This window comes from Miscanthus floridulus, chromosome 3 (assembly GCF_019320115.1).
Source record: "Miscanthus floridulus cultivar M001 chromosome 3, ASM1932011v1, whole genome shotgun sequence".
Classification (NCBI taxonomy): Eukaryota; Viridiplantae; Streptophyta; class Magnoliopsida; order Poales; family Poaceae; genus Miscanthus; species Miscanthus floridulus.
Genome location: NC_089582.1, coordinates 1,923,732 through 1,947,432, shown reverse-complemented (window position 1 = coordinate 1,947,432; position 23,701 = coordinate 1,923,732). Strand labels below are relative to the sequence as shown.

Genomic DNA, 23,701 nt, shown 5'->3' with positions numbered 1-23,701 from the left:
CCTTTAAGCTCATTCATATGGGGCGATGTCTCTATGCTAGGGACCCTAGAGGAGAAACCTCTGCGTGTGTTGTTCTTGTGTTAGCCCTAGTAGCGGCGTTTATAGAGAACCCTATTTTTGCAGATAAGTGTTCCCTTCGGGTGGAACTGCTTGGGGAGACGATAGAGCCTGAGTCATGTGTGTGCGTGGCTGGGGATAGCGAGGGAGAAGACCAGGTTAGCCTGGTTCTGAAGCGAGCTCGTGATGCATACGGTGAGTACTAAGTAGGACTGACACAAGCATAGTCGTACGACCAACTGAAACGTTGGTCTCGCGCAGTCTGCAAAAGATCCTGAGAAGTATAATCTGCATAAGCATATTCACGCATATTCACTAATCACGCACGCATCCTGCATCCACCATCCATAAAGCAAAATAAGTGCTCCAAATAGTTACGTCGCATAGTGCCTGCATAGTGAGAAAGTTAGTGCTTGAATAGTGAGAAAGTTGGGTGCCTGAGCTACTCCCTGTTGAGTGCTCGTGCACTGTTCATATTTTGAATTTGAATAGTAGCGAGTATTTTGAATAGTGCCATGAATTTGAATAGTAACATCTGAATTTGAATAGTGCTATGAATAGTAACTTGAGAATTTTAAATTTGAATTCTGAATCCGAGTTAATTTCCCCGTGTTTGTTGTACTATATATATATAGAGGGTGCATTTTATATACTCCCGGGAGTAGTTACTCCCATAATCAATAAATCACATTGCGTATGTGTACATACTCATTTATCAGTTGGAGTATGTTGACATACTAATATTAAGATACTCCAGATCTTTACTATATGAAATTTTTTTCAAAATAGCACATATTTTTTAATATATCATATAATACTATGATAGTAGCATATAAAATAAGTATAACCATATACTCTAAGTATGCATACATACTTGTCATACATAATACCCTAAATGGTCTAGTATGATGATATACTCCATCTACATACACTTCGTCAGGCCATATACACTCTAAATCTAGAGATATACACATGGGAGTAACTACTCCCTAGGAGTAGAAAATAATTTGAACTGAGTCTACCCCCGAAAAGATCCAGAATAGTGCCAAACTTTTACACACTCTCTCATGTGCCCTAGGGATAAGAATAATGTGGAGGTCGATGAAAAAAATCTATTGGGTCCAAGATGTAATTCACCCTCTATTGTCTCATTCAGTACAGAGAAAAATATATTAATAAAAAATAATCAGAAAAACCTAAGATTAATTTGGGTATACATGCTTGCCAAAAAAATTTCAAGCCATTTCGACATAGGCGGAGTATACATGCTTCACAGAGGTACATGAGCCCTTTCATCGAACCATGACTATACACATAGGTTATCAAGGTTTCTATGGTTCATATGTATTCCTGTGTTGTATTGGTATCAAATTTTTTAGACTTGCACATGCCACGAGTGAAGGAAACACCAAGTTTGAGATTTTCTAGAGATGTTTTGCTATTTTCTGAGGTTTTATTGAATTTCCGCACGACGTCACCGATTAATTATAGGTTGAACGGAGTCTATCCACGAAAAGATCTGAAATGGTGATAAACTTTTACATAGGCTCTCATGTGCCCTAGGGATAAGAATTTTGTGGAGGTCGATGAAAAAATCTATTTGTTATAAGATGAAATTCACCCTCTTTTGTCTTATTCAGCACACAGAAAAATATAATAAATAAAAAACTGATCAGAAAAACTAAAGATCCTGTGTGGGGTGTTAATTTGGGTGTACATGCTTGCCAAAAAAAATTTAAGTCATCTCGACATAGGAATACACATGCTTCTATTTATTCAGTATATAAAAGGAATTTTTTATATATATAAACATCACTGTCGGTTTTAAAAAATCGGCAGTGATGAGACAAAACTGAGAGTGATGCTGGTTATCACTGTCGGTTCATTTTGAAAACCGACAGTGGTTTATAAAAAATTCAAAAAAATTGTGCTAGCCCTCGGGTTCGAGCTCGGGTCTCGGGGACTAGAGTTCTGAGTCTTAACCGCTGCGCTAGGAGGTGTGTCAAGGCTTATTTCATTTTTTCTTTTTGACCTTTTAGAGCGTTTAATAATTTATAAAATTAAACCAAAAAATTGGGCCGCGTGGGACTCGAACATGGGTCACGGGGGCTATATTGCACGGTCTTAACCGTTGTGCTAGTCAGAGGATTTTAAAAGAAATGGAAAAGATATGCTACTTAACCTGTAACCGTTGCACCCCCATCACTATCGGGTCCAGGCATGGCTCGGCAGTGATGTTGCCTCATCACTGTCAGTTTAGACCTTGCAACCAACAGTGATCAGCCATTGGGATAAAAGCAAGGCACGGGGTGAAATTTTCCAAAGTCATTCAGCCCCGCGCCAACCCCTCCCCCACGCCGCTGGAGCACCACCCCGCGTTGACGGGCACCACCGCCCCCCGCATACCTGTCCACTGCCCCCCCCCCGCACCACCATTCCCAACCCCGCGCTCCTCTTCTTCGACGCTGACGCCCGTGCATCCCCTTGATGCGTCCCTGTTAGTCCCACGCCAGAACCCATGATGCCATCCACCAACCCATGCTAGAGCACCGCTCCTTCCATGCTCTCGTTCCTCGTCCACGACGCCGGCCGTGCCCCTCCTCCTCCACGCCTGCACTCCCACCACCGAGGCCTTTAGGAGCGCGTGGACAGCTGCTTCCCAACCCCCCATGGTGAGTGCGTGGCTCACTGCCTGCTATGTGTTTTATGAAATGCCCGTTAGGTTAGCCAAGGCCAACATAGGCTCTGCCCCCTTCCTTCTTGCATACGAGATTCAATTGCATACGAGCTTTAATTGCATACAAGAGTAGATTGTGGTGGAATGAATTGTGCATGTTTTCATACCCTGGTGTGAATTGGAAGTAATAGTTTGTTAAAATTTGTTGCCCGGTTAACATACACCGAAATTCAAGTACGATAGTTAAATCAAAGCCGCTTGGTATAATATAGAAGGTGTAAAATTGCAGTACATGTATTAATTTGCAGCAGCGTGTGTTATCTCATGATGGTTTTGTTGATGTTGTATCCTTGTTGGTGTCATCAGAAGACTAGATAGGAACGGGTTTTGTACCTTTTTTGTGACTTGGGTGACCACTTGCAATGAGTTAGTTTTCTGTGTAGCTTCCCCAACTAGGTTCCATCTATTTTTTTGGAATTGTTGCATCATTTTGGTGTTTGTGTTTGATGCTAAGTTTCTGTTCTCTTTATTTTTGCATATGCTATTAGTAGTTGTCCGTAGCCAAAACTAACCACGATTCTGTCACAGCCATGACTCATCGTCACCTGTTACCCTGTCGCCAAAGAACAGATTGGCAATAAGAAGCTGCTGATATCTCTAGGACGGGAGAGCTGCATGATCCGACAAACGGTGACGGTGTCAATCAGGATGGTGAGAACAAGTAGCCATGGACCCCGTCTAGCCTGCTCGAGCTGGGTCAAAATGACCAAGATGGCTAGGTAACTTTGGTACCATGTGACTATGTAGCCACACACGCTAATCAATTGAGAGGGTCATAGCTTACTTGGTGTCTCCAGCATGAGCCTTCATCGACTGAGGAGCCAGAGGGTTCGGGTAGCAGGAAGGCCAGATCCAAGCGAGGCATGTCAAAGTTCATGTTGGTAGGAATGCACACTGACACATCACTGAGTTCAATGAATTCAGGGATCCACTCTCACCGCCTATAGCTTTGACCAAATACAAGATTAGGTACAGGAAGTGGATTGGAAAAGATAATGACCCAACAACGTATGACATAGAGGTAGTCAAGAAAAAAGCAAAAGAAATCATGGAGACATGCTTCAAGAATTTCAAGGGGACATTATTCAAGCATTTTATCCTCCAAAATAAAGAGCCAGATTTCGATGGTGGACAGTTTAGCAAGCAGAAGGACTTCTGGCAGGATTTCAAGGAATACAGTTTATCCGAGGAGTACTTAGAACTAAGCAGGAAGAATAAGGAGAACTCATAGAAAGGGATGAATCCTCATCATCTCGCCTCTCGTGGCTATGCCAAAAAGATGCTAGAATTTGAAGCAGAACATAAAAAGATGGATCGCCTTGCTAAGGAAGGCGTTTAGGTTGAGACAGCCCATTGGGAGCCCAGATCGGTAAAATACTATATGGGGAGGAATGTACACCATGCCGAGTATGTGAGCTTTAGCTCCACAAATCCACCCATGAGCGAACTCATCCAGAGAATCTCCTAGGTAACTGAGGAGGTGAGGCAAGGGACTCACACTTCTAATCGGGAAAAAGACGTGCTCACCCAAGCACTTGGAACCAAGGAACACCCTGGTCGCACTAGAGGAACTAGTGTTGTTCTTTGGAAACTAGCATTCCCTGAAGAATCTCACACTTACCGAAGCCACTCGGGGGTAGAGCGGAACAGGAGGCAGAGTGTTTGAGGCGACTCAAAGAGATGGAAGACAGAATGGACGCACAGATTAAGGCGACTGTTGAAGCACGAGTCCAACAAATTTTGCTGTCCAAGGGGTCAGGAGTACCACAAGACCTTACTCCTACTGCCTTTAGCCCATAGTTGAGGGGTCACAGCAGCTGCGGATCGACCCCGCTCGAAGAAGAAGATGCGAATGTGCCTCATTCGGTGGACGGCATCACTGAACCCGTCAATGTCAAGTTGTACATCCGTCAGGAATGAACAAAGGACAAGGTGGCGCTTGGCCAGGCCTGGCCTACGGGAGATGGGACCATTAATGGCCGTCCAATTCCACAGGGGTACGCTCACGTCACCATTGACAGAATACTTGATAAGAAGTATAACATGATACACATTGAGTACCCCGCAGCGAAAGATAGGCCAAAACTTGGTCATACTAAGGGCTCTTAAGTGGCCTGGTGCAAGTGCTTCATTAAACTTGACCACCAATTGTCCTCTGATGATGAGGACAACTGCGAGTCTTCGCCCACCCGCGATGATCACTCACTATCTCCCAACAGAGATCACTCCCCTCCTCATCCCTTGCCATCACCCCTGAGAAGACAGAGGTCTCCTTCTATTCCTCCTCGTCCGACTCCATCTTTATCAGCCTCAAGAAAAGAGAAGACTCCTCCTTCTCCATCTTCATCAGCCCCGGGAAAACAGAATTCTCATCGTGATCCTCCTCCTCTTCCTCCACCTCAGCCCAAAACAAGATCAAAGGCATCCTCGTAGTCCCAGAAAAGGTCCTTGGATTCGTTCACTAATGCTCCCAAAGTGGACCAATAAAAAAACAAAAGATCGTTTAGTGGCAGCGTTACAAACTTGATGAAAGAAAAAATTTCCGCACACATCTCAAAGGAAGATTGTGTTAGTTTCTTCAATCTCTGTACCTCACTGTCTTAGTGTTTGTTGGAGTCCAAATTTGAAAGGCAAACACAGAATAAATACGCTACAATAAGAGCCAAAGAAATACACAATGAAGATTTAAGGAAGATATAGAAGTACGTCGAAGACAACCCCGCATTAACCATGGAAGATGCCATGAACATCTACTATGATGTACAAGGGACGGGAACACAGACAATAAAGTATGAAAGGGGCAATCTTTTGGTTCTCGATGACGAGTATAAAAATTTGACAACATATATGGGCCATTTGCATGAATGTTACATGACTCAAGCAACAGAGACGGAGGACTTTGGTTTTGAGGTTATTATCCGTTCGCTACATATTTTTTATTATCCTGAAGAAGAGAAGTTCGATGTCGAGTGGGAGTGCTTGTTCTAGCTATACCAAAAACGCTCTTTTAATTCACAAATGTTGACGTTGTGGACTATGTAAGTACCCTACACGCACGATATTACAATTAACTACTCTCTTGAGACACAAATTGTTAACTTTTGAGGACTTCCCATGATTTTATGTAGGTGTATAGCAAAATTTTACGTACTAAAAAGCAAATGGGATAACATAGGCTTTTTAGACCCGGACGAGTCATTGAGAAGACATATTTAGGTCTCCATGGATGTGACGTGGAAGACCTAAAAGAGAGATTGATTGTTGTTTTCGATGAATTCAAGATGAAGAACAAAACCCACATACTTCTAGCCTATAACTGCGAGTATGTGTTCTTGGCTTTTAATTTTATGCTTCTTTTTTCATTAAGATTATTTGATAATTAGGATTCTGTGATTACAGCAACCATTTCGTCTTCATTTGTGTCGATCTTGCTAAAAATCTAATCGAGGTGTGGGACTCAAAGAAAAAACCATTTTATCATCTGGATGCACTGGTGGCAGTGCTGAATTAGTAAGCGATCCTAATAACATATTATTTTCTAATCACACATACCGCTTTCTAATGTTTCTCCTTTTAATATTGCACAGTGTTCAAAGAAGACATATCGGTGGGACGCAGGTCCCATTCAAGGTTGTCGAAATGGAGGGGAAGTACCTAAAACAGCCAGTAGGAAACAATGAATGCAAGTTTTATATAATGTGGGCAATGCTTCGCTACATCGGCGAAAAATCGGAAGAAGCAGATAAGTTGGTGTATATAATCCATATTTTATTTATGTCTGTTAATAATTCAACAAAATGATTTACTGATTCATCTTTGGATATCATCTTTTTTGAACGATAGCGCAAGAAATATAACCACGAAAGGCTGTCAGACATGGAGATAATCGCACTACAATCGGAACTGGCAAAATTCATCTTAGCCAATGTATTGGAAAAAGATGGAGTATTTCCATTGCACAATCCGTGAAGTTCAAGGACCAGTATGGCCCAGAGCGGCTCGCTAGATTATTGTAAGAACTCCGAGAAGCATGCTTCATCTTATCGAATAATTTCATTTTTATTTTGAGCGATCGAGATCTTGATAAAAACATTTGAACTATAACCGTAACATTTATAATGTTTAATATTGATGGACCTGTTGTCTACGTAGCATATATAAAGCGAAACCTGATTCCACGAAAAAATATAAATTAAAATAAATTATAAAACAATAAAATACGAACGGACCATCACTGCCGGTTAGCAACAAACCGACAGTGATGGCCAAGATGGCACTGTCGGCTTAAGCCATTAACCGGCAGCGTTGGCTTAGACATCACTGCCGGGTTTCGTCCCAAACTGGCAGGGCTGGTTACGACAATACTGATGGATAAAGACACAAACCGACAGTGATATTCGAGGTTACACTGCCGAGTGGTCTCATGAACCGACAGTATTGATGGAACTGAACTCTGTCGGGCTGTGTAAAGGACCGACAGTAAAGTTGCAGAACACTGCCGGTTTGTATGAACCGACAGTGATAGCTAACCCTCGTTACTGCCAGTTTGGTTTTGCTATTTAAAATCCGGCAGCAATGGAGTATTTTGAACCGGCAGTATTATTCTGATATGGGATAGTAGAGATTACACCAAGGACACTAGACTTATTCAAAATAACATATATATTGGGCCATATTCCCATATACGTTCTGTATCGGCTCCTCTCTGGCTCCAGCGCACCATTGCCTTCCGAACCGGAGACCTTACCATGGAGCGTTTGTGTGAGAGATATACAGAGATCTGCCCTGATCATGGAGGCGGCAGCCCAGACCATCTTGAGCAATCATGGGCTGCTCCTGAGTGAGGAGTAACGTCTGCTCAGCGGCGTCGGCGGCGAAGTCGCCGTGCTGCGGGACGACAAGACCTCTCCTCCCCATGCAATCCGAGGCCGAGGACGGTGCCGTGGACTACTTTGTCCGGGAGTGGATGAAGCAGCTATGCGAGCTCGCCTACGACGCGGCGCTACCGCCGCTACGTGGCTCCGCATCAAGTCCAGGCCTAGCGACGGCATGCACGCCCAGGCCATCGGATTTGGTCACCTGACCGCCTCGCCTGCGACATCAACGCCCTGGGCGCCCGCGCCATCACCATCGTCACCGAGCTCCACGCGCGGTACGGCATCAAGTCATCAACCGCGAGGCGCTTTGTCTGCCCAAGCGCGGGTATCGGTGGCTGATGGTGTCGCTGTCTGAGGCCTTCGAGGCCAGCGGGGATATCAAGGTGTTGCTCAAGCGCGGCGTGCTTCAGGCTGGGTTTAGTTCCAAAAACTTTTCCAAAAAGTGCTACTATAGTCATTACATCGAATCTTGCGATACGTGCATAGAGCATTAAATGTAGATGAAAAAAAAACTAATTACGCAGTTTGGTTGAAAATCACGAGACGAACGTTTTAAGCCTAATTAGTCCATGATTGAACAATAATTATCAAATAAAAACGAAAGTGTTGCAGTAGTGAAATTCTCAAATTTCACGAATTAAACACAACCTCACTAGGTGGAAGGACAAAACGAACTATGAGAGAGGGGCATCAAGGGAAGAGGGGACCTAGGTGGACTTGATTTGAATGACACTGACCTGCCGCAGAACTCAACAACTGTCTCAAGGACAAGAGGTATGTTTTTTTACGCCAAACGTTTGGCCCCTGTTTATTACTCCCTCAGTCCAGAAAAACATACAATTCTAGCACAGTATCATATTTTATTATATCATATTTGATCAATTATAGATACATAAATATTTATAACATCAAATAAATATCATTAGATAAAATATGAAATATATTTTTATAATAAATTAGTTTGGAGTCATAAATATAAATATTATTCACTAAAAACTTAGTTAAACGTGAATAACTTTTTTTGGCACACAACCTATAGTTGCATGTTTTCGAGCGAGTATATTGAAAGCATATAAAGGATCTGCTGGGTTACAGGCTTACAAAAACAAGCGCAGAAAACACCTACACCCAACTCATCAGGGCCTCGTTCGGCTTACCCATATTTGGTTTGTTTGGATTGTTTTTTCAATCGGAATAGTGTTTTTCTCTCACAACAATTCAGCCAGAATAGTGTTTTTCAGCCAAGATTCAGACCAGTTGAAATTAGTGGGAATAAACTTTATCACCGCTAACGACGTTTGTTCGCGAACATGTATTTCATTCAGATGGTGTAGAAATGATCAGCTTACAACAAATCCCAGTAATTCAAGGATTAGCAGCAACTAGAACACCCTCGAAAATTAGTTTTTTCATAAGAAAAGCTTTATTAATTTCAAAATCGTTACATCGAGATGATACAAAGACTTTGAAACACTCAAAAATTAGTTAACGGCACGTGAGCCACTACCGGAAACGTCAAATTTGCCGAGTGTTTTTATGTTTGCCGAGTGTTTTTTTCGTGCACTCGGTGAACAAGTTCTTTGCCGAGTGCTGCGCTAAAAACCCTCGGCAAAAAAAAAACACTCGGTAAATAGGAGGTTCGCCGAGTGTCAAAAAAAATACTCGACAAAAGAGGGGGTTTGCCGAGTGTTTTTTTTTTGCACTCGGCAAAGGACAAAAATCATTTTTCTAGGAAAGAAAGAGACGAAAAAAATAAAAAAAAAACTTTGCCGAGTGCTAGATCTAGGACACTCGGCGAAGGACAAAAATCATTTTTCTAGAAAAGAAAGAGAAGAAAAAAATTAAAAAAACTTTGCCGAGTGCCTAGATCTAGGACACTCGGCAAAGGACAAAAATCATTTTTCTGGAAAAGAAAGAGAAGAAAAAAAAATAAAAAAAACTTTGCCGAGTGCCCAGATATAGGACACTCGGCAAAGGATAAAAATCATAGTTAATTCCCTGCGGCGCGCCCCTCCCCTCCTCCCATTCTTGTTCCCACGGGCCCTCCCCATTCTTCTTCCCGTGGGTGCCCCTCCGCTCCCCATTCTTCCCCCGCGGCTGTCCCCTCCCTCCCTCCCCTCCTCCATTTCCGGCGCCGGCGCGCCCCTCCCCTTCTCCGGCGCGCCCCCTCCCCTCCCTCACCTCCTCCCTCTCCTGCCTCCTCCTCAGATCCGCCCGTCGACGCGCCCCTCCCCTCCCTCCCCTCCTCCCTCCTCCTCAGATCCGCCCGCCGGCGCGCCCCTCCCCTCTTTCCCCTCCTCCCTCCTCCTCAGATCCGCCCGCCGGCGCGCCCCTCCCCTCCATCTCCGGCTCGCCCCCTCCCTCCCGGCGGATCTCCGGCGCCACCGCGCCCGCGCCCTCTCTCCTCCTCCCTCCCCAGATCCGCCCGCCCCCTCTCTCTCCTCCTCCCTCCCAACGGATCTCCGGCGCCGCCGTGCCCACGCCCTCTCTCATCTCTCTCTCTCGGGATGGAGGCGGCAGCCAGCGAGCGGGGCAGAGGTCTGCTCCGACGGTGCGTCTCCCGGTGGCGGAGGTCTGCTCCGGCGGCGTCCCGATGGTGGATCTGGCGTGCCCCAGCGAGGAGCAGCCCGGATCCGGCAGACGCGAGCGAGGTGGCGGCGCTCCTCCACCGGCGTCGGGCCGGCGATGCGGCGCTCCTCCTCCACGTCAGCTCTACATCATCTCCGGCGCGCCCTCTCTCCTCTCTCCCTCCGACGAGCTCCCTTTGGCCTGGCAGCGTGGATCTGGCGAGCTCCACCACCTCGAGCTCCAGATCCGGCGGGCTGGTGGTGGATCCGGCAAGCTCCGCCACCTTGAGCTCCAGATCCGGCGCACCCCAGGCGGCGGAGGGGACGGCGGCGCGGATGGTTGTGGCAGCGGCAGTGCTGGTGGTGCGGGCGTGGTGTCGGCGTCGCTTTTTTTTATTTTTTTGAAAAAAAGTTTGCCGAATGTTTTTTGGGCACTCGGCGAAGTCTTTACCGAGGGTCCGACAAAAAACACTCGGCAAAGTCTGTTTGCCGATAAAAACTCACCGAGTGTCGTTTGCCGAGTTGCCGAGTGTTTTCTAAGCTTTGCCGAGTGCCAGGTAGTGAGCTTAGTTTTCAAACACACAGTCTGTAACGAGGAGCCAGACGATGGCAGTGGAAGCAACCTACAAAGCAGCCAGAAGGCCATAAGACCCCAGAGATTAGCCTCATCAACGATAGCCTGAACCACTCGGACTTGCAACTTCGTTCCCGAAAGTTCTTCTGTTTCTCTCTTTCTAGAGTTGCCAGCCGACCAGAAGAGACAACGAGCAAAGCCACGCCGTATCGTTTTTGGCACCCTCTTCCGTGAGTGAGCTACCATGACAGAAAAGCCATCCGGTGAGGCGAGCAACGAGTATAGCCCTAAGGCGCAAGCATCTGTCCCCAAATTCCATGACTGAAGGTGCAAGATAAGAGTCTGTTGGATCCATTAGCACTAAAAATTAGCTAACTAATAGCTAATAGCCGCAATAGATCTTGGAACCTTTTTCCCGTTAAAATACACAATAGATCGATATACCCTTTGATTGATTTAGGGTCTTTACATGAGACTTTCAGTCTTATAGGTCCTACCCCAGGTATGGAGAAGACTTGTCCACCTCCACAATTTCTCCAACCAAATAAGCCACTTCCTCCACAGCTTTCTCCTTTGTAGCCCAGTGAGGGAATCCGCAAACCTTCACCTAGACCTGAGTAAGACTATCAGAGCACCCTACCATGAAATCAGGTTTTTTTTTCCATGGACACCTTCATGTATGTTATCTTGAACTTTGGCAATGATTGTTTCAAAATGGAATAGCAATTCTTTTTTATCATCAAAAGTGATTTATAGTTTGTAACGTAACCAGAGAAGGTAACGGTAACTTGGTAACAGTTGCTAGTTAAAAAAGGAGAGTCCAATCCAAGCCGGCATGTTAAAACAAATGAGAAACTATTGTCCACCTTTTTCTATCATTTCCCTCTCTCTAGAATGACATTCATATTTCAACCAAGGGAAAAAGTCAACTTATACAAATTTTGACCAATAACTATTCAAATTATATACAAGTTTAGAACATGGAGACACTACCGGAAACCTCAAATTTGCCGAGTGTTTTTATGTTTGCCGAGTGCATTCCCTCGGGCACTCGGCAAACAAATTCTTTGCCTAGTGCTATCCTAAAAACACTCGGCAAAAAAAACACTCGGCAAAGATGGGGGTTTGCCAAGTGTCAAACAAAAAACAATTGGCAAATAGGGGGTTTACCGAGTGTAAAAAAAACACTCGGCAAAAAGGGAGGTTTGCCGAGTGTCCAAAAACAACACTCGGCAAAGCAAAAAAATGTAGAAAACAAACCCCACCCGCCCCTCCCCTCCCTCACGCACACACCCCCTCCTCCCGCACCCGCCCCTCCCCTCCCCAGGCCCCCGCACCCACCCCCCTCCTCCCGCACCCTCCCCTCCTCCCGCACCCGCCCCCTCCCTCCGCCGCCCGGCGAGATCCCCTCCTCCTCCGCCGCCCCCTCCCTCCCTCCCCTCCTCCCGCCGGCGGCAGGCCCCTCCCCTCCTTCCCCTTCCTCTTCCCCGCCGGCGGCCGGCCCCTCCCCTCCCTCCCCTTCTTCTTCCCCGCTGGATCTGCCCCCTCCCCCTCCCCCCCCCCCCGCGTCGCCTGGCCACCTGCGCCCAAGATGCCAGTGCCACCGCAGCACACACGACCGCCGCCGCCACCCACGGCAGCGCCTCTGTCCTCCAGCTCTGGCCGGTGGCGCCTCCCTCCTCCACACGGAAGGGCACCATGTTGGCCTCGGCATGGTTGCCGCCAGCGGGCGAGGAGAGGTAGGACGCGGTGCCCGTCCGTTAGGTACCGCCGCCGCTCTACGCCGAGCTTCCCATGTCTTCTTCGGGCCCGTTGCCGGTGACGGGAACCCACCACACCAGGTATGCCCGCTCCTTCTCTTCCCTTCCTGCTGTGCCAAATTGAGCACCGGAACCCTAACTTGAGCTATTTAGCTATTTGTATTCGGATCTGATGTAATCACAAGTGTTTACATGTATTATGCCTACTAACTTTGATATTTATTTTATCACCCATGTCAATTGGGTCTACGGTTTAGTGATCTCTCGTTAGCTTTGTATCTTGCTACATGTATCTGCAATGGAAATTGATGATCCAATTATCCTTTCCAATGGCTTTGCCCTCTGCTAGATTATCATTTCCTCATCAAATGGAGCTGCTCCGAAGGTATAGATGCAACACCTTCTGAAATCTGAATCGACGATGCTGCAGCCAGGTAGGTCATTCTGTGCCCTCCAGGTTCAAAAATTTTCATCTGTGTTGTAGTTTTCTTCCGTGAGTGCAAAGAAGAGAATGTATATAATGAGAGATGCTAAGCTGCAGCAGGTCATGTCTCTGTGGTATATCTCTTTGTTTCTACTGTCTCAGTATTAGTGTACTGCATAGCCTTCTGTTTTTATATAGTCCACTTATATATGAACTGAATAATTTGTAGTCATAGGTAAGTCGAAATGAGCATATTTAAGTTCTCATTTCCTTGTAGTTCACTTCTGCAGTTAGTTATTTTGAGAAGTGTCTTTCTTGGGATTTTGGCCTATATTCAGGACTACCTGACAGGTTAGTGTCTTTCTAAATCTCTATGGTTTCATACTTTGATTACCATCCAACACAAAGATTTTGTTAGCATGTAATTTGACTGGAAAGAGGGTCCTGGACTGGTTCGATCTATTTTTGGTGGATGTGTATACAGGGAGGAATTCTGCAAGGAGTTCAAGGAGAACCCTAAGAACGAGTCTGTTGTTGTGGTAAGTTCTCCCAACATGGAGTAATCTGTTATTATGCCTGGTGTTCTTCAACTAGATACTTGAGTAATTTTACTTTAGTAATTTGATTCCTGGAAGTATATGAAATTTTTTAGGTTGGCCATCTAGTTGCGCATCATATTTACTACTGCACCATCATAGCTTAAATACAGTGATAACTCTTCTTTTAACAAGCAGGCGACTTGCCCTTTAATTCTCTCCCTTTTTGCAGGTTTAGTTAGCTGTGTTACTATTGATGGGTTGACAATCCAAGCGAACTGTTTCTGCCAAGAGGAATACTATTGACTCTAGTTGGAAATAGATTTCTAAGGTAAGATATCAAGTATGGACATGGAATCTGACAATTATCGTGCTGTACCTGATCAGTAACTAATGGAAGTATCACTAGAGATTTTACCAGTGACATTTAATTTGGACTTGAAATATCAAAAGTGTGTTCTAAACTCCACTCCTAAGGCTTCCTTTCTTGTTTTACCAGTGACATATTTCATTTGCTCATGTTTATTCCTGGCTCTGGATCATGTACTGGTAACTGGTTCATAGTGTTTGTAGCTCTCGCAGGTGAGCATGCTGCCACTGCAGGTGGACCTCCTGCAGCTACCGCCGGGGGAGCCCACGGTGCGCTGCTCTCCCCTTTCCTAACTATGCCTTGTGACTTTTTTTATTTTGTACTACTCTTGAGTGGCTGTGATGAATCAAGTTTCCCTTAGAGAACTTATGCACTTTAGCACCTTATGAGCTGGCACTTTAGCAACTTATACCTGTCATTAGTCTCTTAAATTTGTCATCTTCATCTCTATGTCCATGTGGTTATTATGAGAATTATGTTGCCACGAGCATGATGTGCATGCAGATATGGTGTACTAAGAGTGCACTACCGGAATCCTGCTCTTTGCCGGGTGTTTTTATGTTTACCGGGTGTATTCCCTCGGACACTCGGCGAATAAGTGATTTGCCGAGTGCTGCGCTAAAAACACTCGGCAAAATAGGGGGTTTGCCGAGTGTAAACAAAAAAACACTCGGCAAAGAGCAGGTTTGCCGAGTGTCAAAAAAAAAACACTCGGCAAAGAAAAAAAATATTTTTTTCTGGAAAAGATGGAGAAGAAAAAAATATTTGCCGAGTGCTAGATCTACGACACTCGGCAAAGAAATATAAAATATTTTTTCTGGAAAAGAAGGAGAAGAAAAAAAATAAAAAAATCTTTGCCGAGTGCTAGATATACGACAATCGGCAAAGAAATATAAAATATTTTTTCTCGAAATGAAGGAGAAGAAAAAAAATAAAAAAAATCTTTGCCGAGTGCTAGATCTGTAACACTCGGCAAAGAAATATAAAATCTTTTTTCTGAAAAAAAGGAGAAGAAAAAAATAAAAAAAAAACCTTTGTCGAGTGCTAGATCTACAACACTCGGCAAAAAATAAATCCTAGAAATAAAAGCCGCACACAGCCCCCTCGATCACCACGCACATCGCGCCCTCCGTCACCCCGCACGCCGCGCACCCCTCCCTACCTCCCCTCCCAGCTCCCCTCTCCCTCCTCCTACTCCGGCGCCCTCCCCTCCTCCCTCTCCGGCACGGATCCGGCGCGGCCCCGCCCTCCTCCCTCTCCGGCCCGAATCGAGCTCGCTGACTTCCTCTCCCACACCGAGCGGCGCGTAGCCTCCACTCCCTCCCCACAGCGGTGGCGCTCGCCCTCTCTCCCTCCACAGCGGCGGCGCTCAACCTCTCTGCCCCCACAGCGGCGGTGGGCACCCTGGCAAGGAGGAGGCCTAGCCTCGGTGAGGAGGTGCCCCAGTGGAGAGTGCCCTGGTGAGGAGCCCTGGCCCCGCGACGAGGGGCCCCGGCAGGTGCCCTAGCAAGGAGGATCCACGGCGGGCACCCCGGCGGCCCAGAGCCCAGATCTGGCCTCAGCTCTCTCTCCCTCCCCTCCCTCCCCACAGCGCCGCCCTCCAGCGGTGGATCTAGAGCTCCCGGTGGCGGATCCAGAGCGGTGCCTCCTTCCTTCGGCGGCGGATCTAGGGCGCCGGCGCCCCCCCCCCCCCCCAAGGTGGCAGATCCAGGGCGCTGGTGGATCCAACGAGCGGCAATGGCGGGCCAGCGCCGGTGCGAGCGGGGTGGCCGGATCCGGCGGCGCCCTTTCTTCCTCCGGCGGCACCCTTTCTTCTCTCTCCCTCCGGTGGTGGCGCGGCGCGGGGAGGCTGGATCCAGTGGCGGGCCAGCGCCGGTGCGAGCGGGGTGGCCGGATCCGGCGGCGCCCTTTCTTCCTCCGGCGACACCATCTCTTCTCTCTCCCTCCGGTGCTGGTGCAGCGCGGGGAGGCTGGATCCGGTGGCGGCGGTGGCGGGCCAGCTCCGGTGCTAGCGGGGTGGCTGGATCCGGCGGCGCCCTTTCTTCCTCCGGTGGCTGATGCTTTTTTTTTATATTTTTTTCAAAAAATGTTTGCCGAGTGTTTTTGGGGCACTCGGCAAAGTCTTCACCGAGTGCCTGACGAAAAACACTCGGCAAAATAGCGTTTGCTGATAAACCAGTTGCCGAGTGTAACACTCGGCAAACGGTTTGCCGTGTGGGCACTCGGCAAAGTTCCTAAATCCGGTAGTGGTGTTTTGTATGGCAGCTATTAAACTGAAATATGCTGAGAAATGTTTTTTGGAAAATAGGTTTGCCGAGTGTAATTCCCAAAAACACTGGACAAACAATAATGGTATGCTGAGAAAAAAAAAATCTTTGGAAAATAGGTTTGCCGAGTGTAATTCCTAAAAACACTCGGCAAACAATAATCCTTTGCGAGTGTATTTTGGAAAAACACTCGGCAAACCACTTTTTTGGCGAGTGTCAAATTTGACAGTCGGCAAACAATTTGCCGAGTGCGCGATAAAAAACACTCGGCAAATAGCTGTTTGCCGACACTGTAGATGTCGTGTGCTGTTTGCCGAGTGTTTTTTGGTCTTTGCCGAGTGCATGTGGCACACGGCAAAGTCACTGTTTTCCGGTAGTCACTGTTTCTGGTAGTCATAAAAACACTCGGCAAATAGTTGTTTGCTCGAGCTTGTATCAATGGATTTGTATTCAAAGTGCCTCGGAGGTTCTATTGATTCAAATATATTTTGTTTGATTTTTTCATGATTAAATATGCTTATCATTCTGGGACGGAGATTATATATTATTATTATACTATCTGGCAAAGTAAAGTATTCAAATTAATTCTCAAGGCCTAGAAATTTACCGTGTTAATCATAGAAAATAAAATAAAAGTATCCCTCTCCATATCCAATAAATTAATCACTAATGCCATTACTCGAAAGAAATACCCATATACCAATTCTCTATTATCTATCCATGCCATTATTAAAGAAAATAATGTCAATTATATTCATTACACCCTAATAATGTATTTAAGTTTGAAGTTGACTTACAAAATATTCATTGTTTTGCGATTCAAAATATATTTTGATGTCAAATAAAGTAAAAGAATAAAACCTAGTTCAGTACAAGAGATTAAAATTAGTTGAGTAGATAAAACCTAGTTCAGTACAAAAATATTTATATGCTGAAAAAGTAGCTTATTGATGTTGACTAAGTGATCAAATGCCTGTCTTCTCCTTCAAGCAAAATGAGAATTATAATTTAAATTCAAAATGATGTATAATAGGAAAATAACATAGCTCAACATAAGAGTGTCAAAATAAATGTTGAAAAATTAAAAGACAAAACTTAATATAAAGAATGATCAACCTATTCATATGTACAAAGCTATAGGTGCCTCTAATGAAAAAAATAAAGTGATTTAACTTATTTTCTCTTCCTCTAGAATGGTGTAGACGAGCTGTTAGTACAATGTCCACTATACATGAGCAACAGATGATGACTCAAGGTCTATTTGTTTCATCTTTTTGCTGGCTTCTACTACCTAGAAGTTGAAAAACAAATAGCTGGGGATCACGACTCTTTGAGGCTGGTGGGTTATCTTAAGGGCTTGACATGACTGTGGTGTGGATCTGAGCGGAAGAGAATGAGGGGTGGGGGTGCAGAGAGGAGAAGATGAGATTGAGAGGTAGGGGGTGGCAGTTGGGAGAGATAAACACTACTACAAAAAGAATTTTTGCTAGGGACGGTTGGAAATTTGAGCCGTCTCTACAAATCATTTTTCAAAAATCATAAATCCAGCCCCAAAAAAATTAATTTGAGGATGCCCCCACCAGGAAGCCACACACACGCCGTCACAAGTCACGCGATTGTTTGCGCAACTTAAGGGCTCGTGGGTAGCTGACCTGACCATAACACCCCAAAGTCACATGTCACTAAAGGGCACAAGCATTCCCCACCACTTCACCTGATTTTGAAATTTATATTTGGGACCCTAAACGAATTCAAATGATAAAAAATTTCAACTACAAAGTTGTAGATATCGTCAAGTACTACAGCTTTAGTTTTTGTCATTTCTCTAAATTCGTTCGAAAAAGTTATTATTTTACTGTGCTACACCTATTTTTAGAGGTGTCTCAAACCTAGAGCTGCCTCTAAAGGTAGGTGAATTTGTAGATGCGGCTAAAAATACCAGCTGCATCTACAAAATGCTTTTCTAGAGGCAGCTTGCTTCATGAACAAGTTTTAGATATGGTTTTAAATTGAGACGCCTCTTCTATTGAAAAAAGAGATGTATGTACAAATGCTTTTTTTTATCATCAAATGCTTTTTTGTAGTAGTGAGGCACCGTGGGTTATGATTTTGGACCGACTTTATATGGAAGGCTTAATTCCTAATGAGGAGGGCCATATAGGGGATCTGTCGATACAGGACCCACCGGATACCCCATAAAGAACGGAGAAGATCTAGTCTAACTAGGATTTCTTTCCCTGTAAACTTAGTAGTAGTATTATTCTGTAATCCTACTAGGAACCTCATTGTAAATCGACTAGAACTCTGGCCTCCTGACTATATAAAGGAGGGTGGAGTTCCTAGAGAGAGGAGACAGATAACGTAACACAACACTTCACAATCAATCCAACGCAAAGGCTAACGCCGACTGGACGTAAGGCTATTACTCGATCACGGTCGAGGGCCCGAACCAGGATAAATCGATTGTCTCTTGCGTTTACCGTCGAGTTCTGCATACGCTGAAGCCCGAACAAACTGCCCCGGGTACCCCCGTGGTAGGCTATCGGTGGTGAAACATCGACAGCTGGCACGCCAGGTAGGGGCTTTCGGCGAATTTGCATTCGAGAGCTCGACGGACCTCGACAACATGATCTTCTCGACGGGATCAACCTTCATCTTCGGTTCATGGATCTACGAGGCAGATGACGATGGCAAGCTCCAAAGCCGTCTCCTCGAAGATTCGGATCATCTTGAAGACCTTTCTTTTTTGGCAACTACGACAAATCAGCTCACTGGAAGATTCGAGCAGCTTGTGATATCCGATCCAACTCAGATTTCATGGCTTTGCGCATCTGACTCAAACTCAGGCTCCGCATCTGAGATGGAGTCTTTACTGAGTTCTTTCGAGAAACTAAACTCTTTTCCGATGGGGCTCCAGAGCGCGGTCTCGACCTATCAAGAATACAACTCGGAGTATACTCAGAGTTCTTTCAAGAAGTCAGATCCTTTTCTGTTTGGACTCCACAACATGGCAAAATCTTATCAGGCACGGCCCGAAGGATCTCTCGATCCGGTGCTTAGAATGCCACTAAAAGGAGCTCAAGAAGGTCTCGTACTAACTATAACATCTCAAGACTGCATTGTCCACTAGCCAGGTTCTGTTCCTGAGGACAGCGGTACCCAACTAGTCGGTACGACGACGACAGCAATCCTACCCTACCAAGAAGGAGACTTGATCTGCGACCTTGGAGCCTCTACTAAAATCATCAACAACTCCGATAGTGTGGAAACCAACACCAATAACAAAACAATTCACACACAAGAAGTATTCATGGTTCGCCATCCTTGATCACCTCTGGTCCCCCCAGAAGCACCCGACATCAGGTCATCAGACGAATCTGAGTTCAACATATCACCCTTTATCCAGGGGCACGATGGTGAGACCGAGAGTCAGAGGCAAGCCAGAGAAAGAAGAAACAAATTGAAACAAGGACGCCAACGCTATGCTAGGCAGCGCAAGGAAGCTTGGATTAAATATGAGTCAGATCTGGCTGAGTACGACAGACGAAAATCAGAACTAGAAGTTGAAGAAAGACACGCGGTGAATACACCCTACAGTAGGATCCGAGAAGCACTAGAAGAACTCGGAGCGACGTCGCTTCCCAGTGAAAAACAGGAACAACTTTGAGACCTCCTCCAGTCAGCAACCCTAAGGACGCACGATGGAAGGGCCTGCTGAAGACTACTTGCCAGGTCAACATCTCATAGGAAGGAAGATCAAAATCAAAAGAAGTCCACTTTCAAGAGACTTGGACCAAGCGGAAGTCACAACATAGAAAGTAGAAGGGACCATAGTCAAAATTACTGAATCGAACAACCAAGGAAGATCAGAAGCGAAGCACCTATTCAGACATCCCTGCAGAACTACTCTCACCAAAATGATAGTTGGCAGGAAGGAGGTGCCGAATCGGAATGCAAAGAAGCCGGAACGCATGATAGATTCCCCTATTTTGCAAGCAGACTTGCTTCAATACGACTACCTCACAAGTTCAAGCCGTCCAACCACTCTAAATATGATGGCAAGACCGAACCAAGACAGTGGCTCAGAATTTACTCGCAGTCGATTGAACTGGCCGGAGGAAATGACGATATCAAGACCTTATTTTTTCCCATGGCACTTGAAACCATGCCCCTCCAATGGTTCGACAACTTAAATCCAGGGTCAATCAGAAATTGGGAAGACTTGCAAAGAGTTTTCTGTGGAAATTTCGCGGGTATCATTACACACCCCATCACCCACGCAGAATTAAAAAAACTCAAGCAGAAAGGAGGCGAAACTCTCAGAAATTACTATAGACGATTTGGCGAACTACGTGCTCAAGTACATGACATCACCGAACGAGAAGTAATCGAAGCTTTCTCTCACGAAATTATAGCTAGGTGGCAATTTCAAGACTTCTGCAAAGAAAACCCGAGAAGCAATGAAGAATTCAGACGCATAGTAGAAAAGATGATTACTACAGAGGAGAAGACACGAGAAAGGTTCCCGGATAAAAACAACCAAGACAACCTGGACAAGCGAAATCATCGAAACATCAGACATCAGGAAAGAAAATGTGGACCAGACAACACCGTGGCGACGGCTGATAAATCAAGGAAGTTTTCCAAACCTAGAGGGTATGACGACATTGAAAACATGCGTTGCATCTTGCATCCTAAAGGAAATCACACCACTGGAAATTGCTACACCTTCAACGAGCGATACACAAGAAAAGATAATAAGGTAAACACTAAAGAAGACAAACAGAAAAAAAGATGAAGACAACCACGAAGACAAGGGATTCCAAAAATCCAAAGGGACAGTAGCAGTGATCTTCGCTGGGGCCCTAGATTCCAGAAGCAAACATCAATAAAAGCTAGCTGTACGAACCATCATGGCAGCAGAACCGGCCACTCTGAGATATCTCAATTGGTCACAGTATCCAATCCAGTTTTCAAGAGAAGACCAATGAACTAGCGTAGGAAACATAGGCCATTACCCACTAGTTCTAGATCCAACTATCGCCGGTATGACTGTCACAAAAGTACTAATCGATGGGGGAGCCGGACTCAACATCATTTTTTCAGAAACGCTAAGGAAGATGGGACTACAACTCGCCGGGATGATTACACCAACGAGCACCCCTTTTATGGGATAGTACCCGGCAAGGCAGCCATGCCACTTGGACAAATCACTCTACCAGTTACTTTTGGAACTCCCTCAAACTACCGAACGGAGTTCATCAAGTTTGAAGTTTCAGACTTTGACTCATCATACCACGCAATCCTCGGGCGCCCAGCACTAGCAAAATTCATGGCGATACCGCATTACCCATACCTATTGCTTAAGATGCCAGGGCCTAACGGTGTCCTTTCCCTTCAAAGTGATTTGAAGTGCGCTTTTGATTGCGACATTCGGGCAATTCAAATTGCAGCCAAAGCGCAAGCCACCAATGGTAGAAAAGAAATAGCCACTATTGCCGCAGAAATGGGCCCAGAAGAACTAGAGATACCGGCTAAAAAGCCCAGCATCCTCGCACCACCAAAAGAAGCCGATGTCAAGCAAATCGACCTGGGCACCGGCGATCCATCCAAAACAGCAACCATCAGCGCCCACCTCTCGGCAAAATAGGTACTCGCGCTCACCAACTTTCTTCGGGACAACAAAGATATCTTCGCTTGGAAGCCGGCCGACATGCCAGGTGTCCCAAGGGAGTTGGCTGAGCACATAATTGATATCAATGAGGGCTCCAAGCCTGTGAAGCAACGCCTACGACGATTCTCATTTGACAAGAAAGCAGCAATTAAAAAAGAAATCACAAAGCTAATGGCAGCCGAATTCATCAGAGAAATCCTTCATCCAGATTGGCTAGCAAATCCAGTTCTAGTACAAAAAAAGAATACGGACGAGTGGCGCATGTGCGTCGACTACACAGATCTCAATAAACACTGCCCAAAAGATTCTTTCGGGCTACCACGCATTGACCAAATAGTTGATTCAACAGCAGGATCTGCCCTATTATGCTTTCTTGATTGCTATTCAGGTTATCATCAGATCGCATTAAAGGAACAAGACCAAAGCAAGACATCTTTCATCACTCCGTTCGGTGCCTATTGCTACAAGACCATGTCATTTGGACTCAAGAACACTGGTGCCACATACCAAAGAGCTATCCAAACATGCCTTGGCGATCAGATCGGCAAAAAGGTAGAGGCATACGTGGATAATGTAGTAGTAAAAACAAAGAACCCGGACACACTAATTGAAGACTTAAAGCAAACCTTCGAAAACCTGAAAAGGTGGAGGTGGAAATTGAACCCAAACACGTGTGTATTTGGAGTTCCTTCAGGACAACTACTCGGAGTCTTAGTCAGTCATCGTGGAATCGAAGCCAACGCCAAGCAAATTCGAGCCATAACAGAAATGGGCCCTTCTCAAAGTATCAAAGATGTGCAGAAACTAACAGGCTGCATGGCGGCCCTCAATCGTTTCATATCAAGACTCGGCGAAAAAGGGTTACCTTTCTTTAAACTACTAAAGAAGATAGACAGGTTCAAGTGGACAGAAGAAGCCAATGAAGCTTTCAAAAGACTCAAGACATACCTCACAACCTCACCCATTCTCACACCTCCAAAGAAATACGAGGACATGATGTTGTACATTGCGACAACTTCTACTATGATCAGTACAGCGATAGTCGTAGAAAGAGAAGAAGAAGGGCGCGTATATAAAGTACAACGACCCGTATACTACATCAGCGAAGTACTGTCAGAATCAAAAATCTGGTACCCGCATGTGCAAAAATTACTCTACGCCCTCCTGATCACTTCACGCAAGCTTCGCCACTATTTTGAAAGCCACAAGATTACCGTGGTGATAGATTTCCCACTCGGAGACATCCTACACAATAAAGATGCAACAGGGCGCATATCTAAGTGGGCAGTTGAACTTGGTGCTCTCAATATCGATTTCACCCCACGGAAGGCAATTAAATCTCAAGCCCTTGCCGATTTTATGGCTGAGTGGACAGAGATTCAACAACCCATGCCAAATACCATCCTTGACCATTGGAAGATGTACTTTGATGGATCGCTCAAGCTAGGTGGAGCCGGTGCAGGCGTTCTCTTCATTTCTCTAGACGGAAAACAACTCAAGTATGTCCTTCAGATACTATGGCAAGACACAAACAATGAAGCAGAATATGAAGCCCTCATCCATGGACTCCAAGTAGCAATTACCCTCGGAATCAAGCGATTACTCGTATATGGCGATTCGGCGGTAGTCATCAACCAAGTCAACAAAGATTGGGACTGCACCAAAGAAAACATGGGTGCTTACTGCGCTAAAATACGAAAACTCGAAAAACATTTTCAAGGATTGGAAATTCTACATGTCCTGCGTGATTCTAATATTGCAGCAGATGTCCTCGCCAAGCCAAGATCGGACAGGGCGAAGGTCCCACCCGGCGTATTCATAGAGGAGTTATTAGCTCCCTCTATCAAACAACCTAGGG

The 23,701-nt window shown here is 45.6% G+C and overlaps 1 protein-coding gene and 1 long non-coding RNA gene across 2 annotated transcripts; both read left to right on the top strand.

Annotated features, from left to right (window-relative positions):
- The first annotated feature begins 7,709 nt into the window (after positions 1–7,709).
- LOC136542973 (proline-rich receptor-like protein kinase PERK2) lies at positions 7,710–11,050 on the top strand. The gene is made up of 3 exons (XM_066535572.1): positions 7,710–7,868; positions 9,662–10,601; positions 10,977–11,050. Exons 1-3 carry the CDS (start codon positions 7,710–7,712, stop codon positions 11,048–11,050), a joined length of 1,173 nt encoding a protein of 390 aa, XP_066391669.1.
- A 1,884-nt stretch (positions 11,051–12,934) lies between these two features.
- Positions 12,935–13,510, top strand: LOC136547604 (uncharacterized). Its single transcript, XR_010781594.1, has 3 exons — positions 12,935–13,006; positions 13,287–13,347; positions 13,481–13,510. It is a non-coding gene; the product is annotated as an uncharacterized lncRNA (long non-coding RNA).
- The last annotated feature ends 10,191 nt before the right edge of the window (positions 13,511–23,701 follow it).

What these genes read in the sequence shown, in the direction of transcription:
- LOC136542973 (XM_066535572.1), top strand. Translation starts at nt 7,710, where the DNA reads ATGCAATCCGAGGCCGAGGACGGTGCCGTGGACTACTTTGTCCGGGAG. An exon ending in CGCCCAGGCCATCGGATTTG is followed by an intron (nt 7,869 to 9,661) that starts GTCACCTGACCG and finishes TAAAAATCATAG; the next exon opens with TTAATTCCCTGCGGCGCGCC. An exon ending in TGGCAGCGGCAGTGCTGGTG is followed by an intron (nt 10,602 to 10,976) that starts GTGCGGGCGTGG and finishes CTCTCTTTCTAG; the next exon opens with AGTTGCCAGCCGACCAGAAG.